The sequence below is a fragment of the Peromyscus californicus genome, unplaced genomic scaffold, assembly GCF_007827085.1.
Source record: "Peromyscus californicus insignis strain IS unplaced genomic scaffold, ASM782708v3 Scaffold_7__1_contigs__length_154581171, whole genome shotgun sequence".
NCBI classification, from domain to species: Eukaryota; Metazoa; Chordata; class Mammalia; order Rodentia; family Cricetidae; genus Peromyscus; species Peromyscus californicus.
This window is the reverse complement of record NW_026294595.1, coordinates 64716120-64718890: the sequence shown is the minus strand read 5'-3', so window position 1 is coordinate 64718890 and position 2771 is coordinate 64716120. Positions and strand designations below refer to the sequence as shown.

Below are 2771 nucleotides of genomic sequence, written 5' to 3'. Positions count from 1 at the left end.
CTACCATCCATCCCTTTGTCTTAAAACCATACTATCCTGCTTTTGAAACTTTCCTGTTGCCTGAGAAAGTGGAATTTTTAGATGCATGATTATTAAAATATCTTAGTGGAGATGACAACTGTGATCTGATCCTACAAATTCTTGGCAATGATCACCAAAGTATCCTATATGTGAGGATATTTAGTTTGCAAACATGTACCATTAGATAATATAAAATATCCCTTCATTTGAATGTATTCTCAGAGCATATGAATAGTCTAAGGTATGCTTTTCAGAAGTAGAAAAAATAGACAATGAGATATTTAAAAGTCTATCAGGGAACATTCTTTTCTGTCTAAACATACCATTTTCAAAATATCGTGGAGAATGTTTTAAGATATTATCAGATTATTTGAGAGAACTGGAATTTTTGTTCTTCTTTTAATGGATCATATCTCAAAATGATTATAGTAATACTTATTAATGTAGATAATGTAACATTAATGGAAAATAAGAATTTTATAGAAAGTAAAGCCCAGGGAACTTTACATGACCACTTCCAACGATACTCAAAATTTTCTAAATAAAGAAAAATAAATAATAGATAAGTGATGCCCCACCAGAATGTCTGCCCATGAAACAATAAGATAAATAATAAAGGAAAGTGTACATTTCATTTTACATTAATTGAACTGCAAAATTAATCAGAACCATGCTAAAGTCAGTAAATGTGTGTGTGAAGAGTGTTGTGGAGATAGTGTCACTCTTATCATATTTTGTGACACTAATGAAGATCTTGGAATTGAAGACAGAGAGTAGGAACAACAGTTTAATAACGCAGATGTAGAATATATTTATGAGAAAGAAATACTTTTATTTTAAATAATCTATCATACCACTTGGTAAAACTAGTTCCTTTTTCTTTTGCAGAGGACACATTTCATGCTCTTTCCTTCTCGTTCATGAACCATGCAGCTGAATATTAATGTGACCAGTTTCCTTCTCCTTGGCTTGACACAGGACCCTAGGAGGAAGAACTTAGTGTTTGCCATTTTCCTGTTCTTTCATATAGGGACATTACTGGGTAACTTTCTCATCATTGCTACCATCAAGACAAGCCAGGCACTTGGGAGTCCAATGTACTTCTTCCTGTTCTATTTGTCCTTGTCTGACACCTGCTTCTCTACAACTGTAGCTCCTAGAACGATTGTGGATTCTCTGATGAAAGAGGCCTCTATCTCTTTCAGTGAGTGCATAATACAAGTCTTTACATTCCATTTATTTGGTTCCCTGGAGATCTTCATCCTCATCCTCATGGCTGTTGACCGCTATGTAGCCATCTGTAAGCCTCTGCACTACATGACCATCATGAACCGCCAGGTCTGTGGGATGCTGGTGGCCACAGTCTGTGTAGGATCGTGTGTGCATTCTTCAGTTCAGATATTTCTGGCCTTGAGTTTACCCTTCTGTGGTCCCAATGAAATCAATGACTACTTCTGTGACTTGCAGCCACTGTTGAAACTTGCCTGTTCAGACACATATGTGATCAACTTCTCCTGGTGGCCAATAGTGGGACCCTTTGCACAGTGAGTTTCCTCATGCTCATGGTCTCGTATGTCATCATTCTGTATTCCTTGAGAAACCACAGTGCTGAAGGGAGGAAAAAAGCCCTGTTCACTTGTGTCTCCCACATCATTGTAGTCATCTTGCTTTTTGTGCCTTGCATATTTATATACACACGTCCTGCAACCACCTTCCCTATGGACAAAATGATATCGGTGTTTTATACAATTCGTACACCCTTTCTCAACCCTCTGATTTACACACTGAGGAATGCAGAGGTAAAAAATGCCATGAGGAAGCTGTGGAGCAAAAAAGTCTCAGGTGACATATAAGGAATCAAAATTTGTATTTATTTTAATAAAGAAAATCTTAGTTTTCAGTTATATGTTTAGAATAGCACTGTTCTGGGAATGGAGGTTTGGTTTCTTCTAGAGAATGGGCAAACGGAGTGCATCCTGAAGTAAATATCAAATTATTTTATGGAAAAGAAGATGTAGCAAGGAGATGTGAGGATTTATCTCAGTCACATTGTTTTAAATGTTGATCTCTATTAGGTCCATGTTCTGGTCAAATATCTTATATTCAGAGCATTAGAATGTTTACCTTCTCTCAAATGATTTTCTTTATTACAGATTTTTTCTTTCTGATTGTGATTATGTTTCCTCATGTCACTTTTGTTCTTGTCTTCTTCAATCAAAGGAATGTAATGTATTTACAAATTTATAGAAGTTTTGTTTCAAGGTACAATATGAGTGTGTTGTATGTTTAACTGTGTGTGTGTTTGAGAGAGAGTAAATGTCTGTCTATGTGTGTGTGCACCTGTGTTAGAATGTTTTTCCTCTTCACATTGTCCGTATTCTTAACACCTAACTAGGGAATATCTTTATACTAATGCTATCATGATTGTTGTTATGGCTAGAATATGTGTGAATGTATCTGTCATTCTTAGACATCTGCCTGCCTGTCTATCTATCTATCTATCTATCTATCTATCTATCTATCTATCATCTATCTATATCATTATATAAAGAGAGATACATGCAAAATATATGTACATGTATATGTGTGTTAGATAATTTACCATTCAGTTTTGAGATTATATTCCATAGGTTTTTGTTTTGTGTATATGTCATTACTCAGAGCCTGTAATAACATTAGAACAAGTAGAGAGAACCCACACAGCAGAAACTCTCTGACATTAGGAAGATTCCACTTGTGGCTTTACTATC

At 35.5% G+C, this 2771-nt stretch overlaps 1 protein-coding gene across 1 annotated transcript; it reads left to right on the top strand.

Moving 5' to 3' along the window:
• Positions 1-911: 911 nt before the first annotated feature.
• Positions 912-1874, top strand: LOC128102049 (olfactory receptor 4C16-like). The gene is given in 2 exon segments (XM_052725554.1): positions 912-1528; positions 1531-1874. Coding segments are annotated over 2 exon segments (924 nt in total). The 5' UTR covers positions 912-948.
• Positions 1875-2771: the final 897 nt, after the last annotated feature.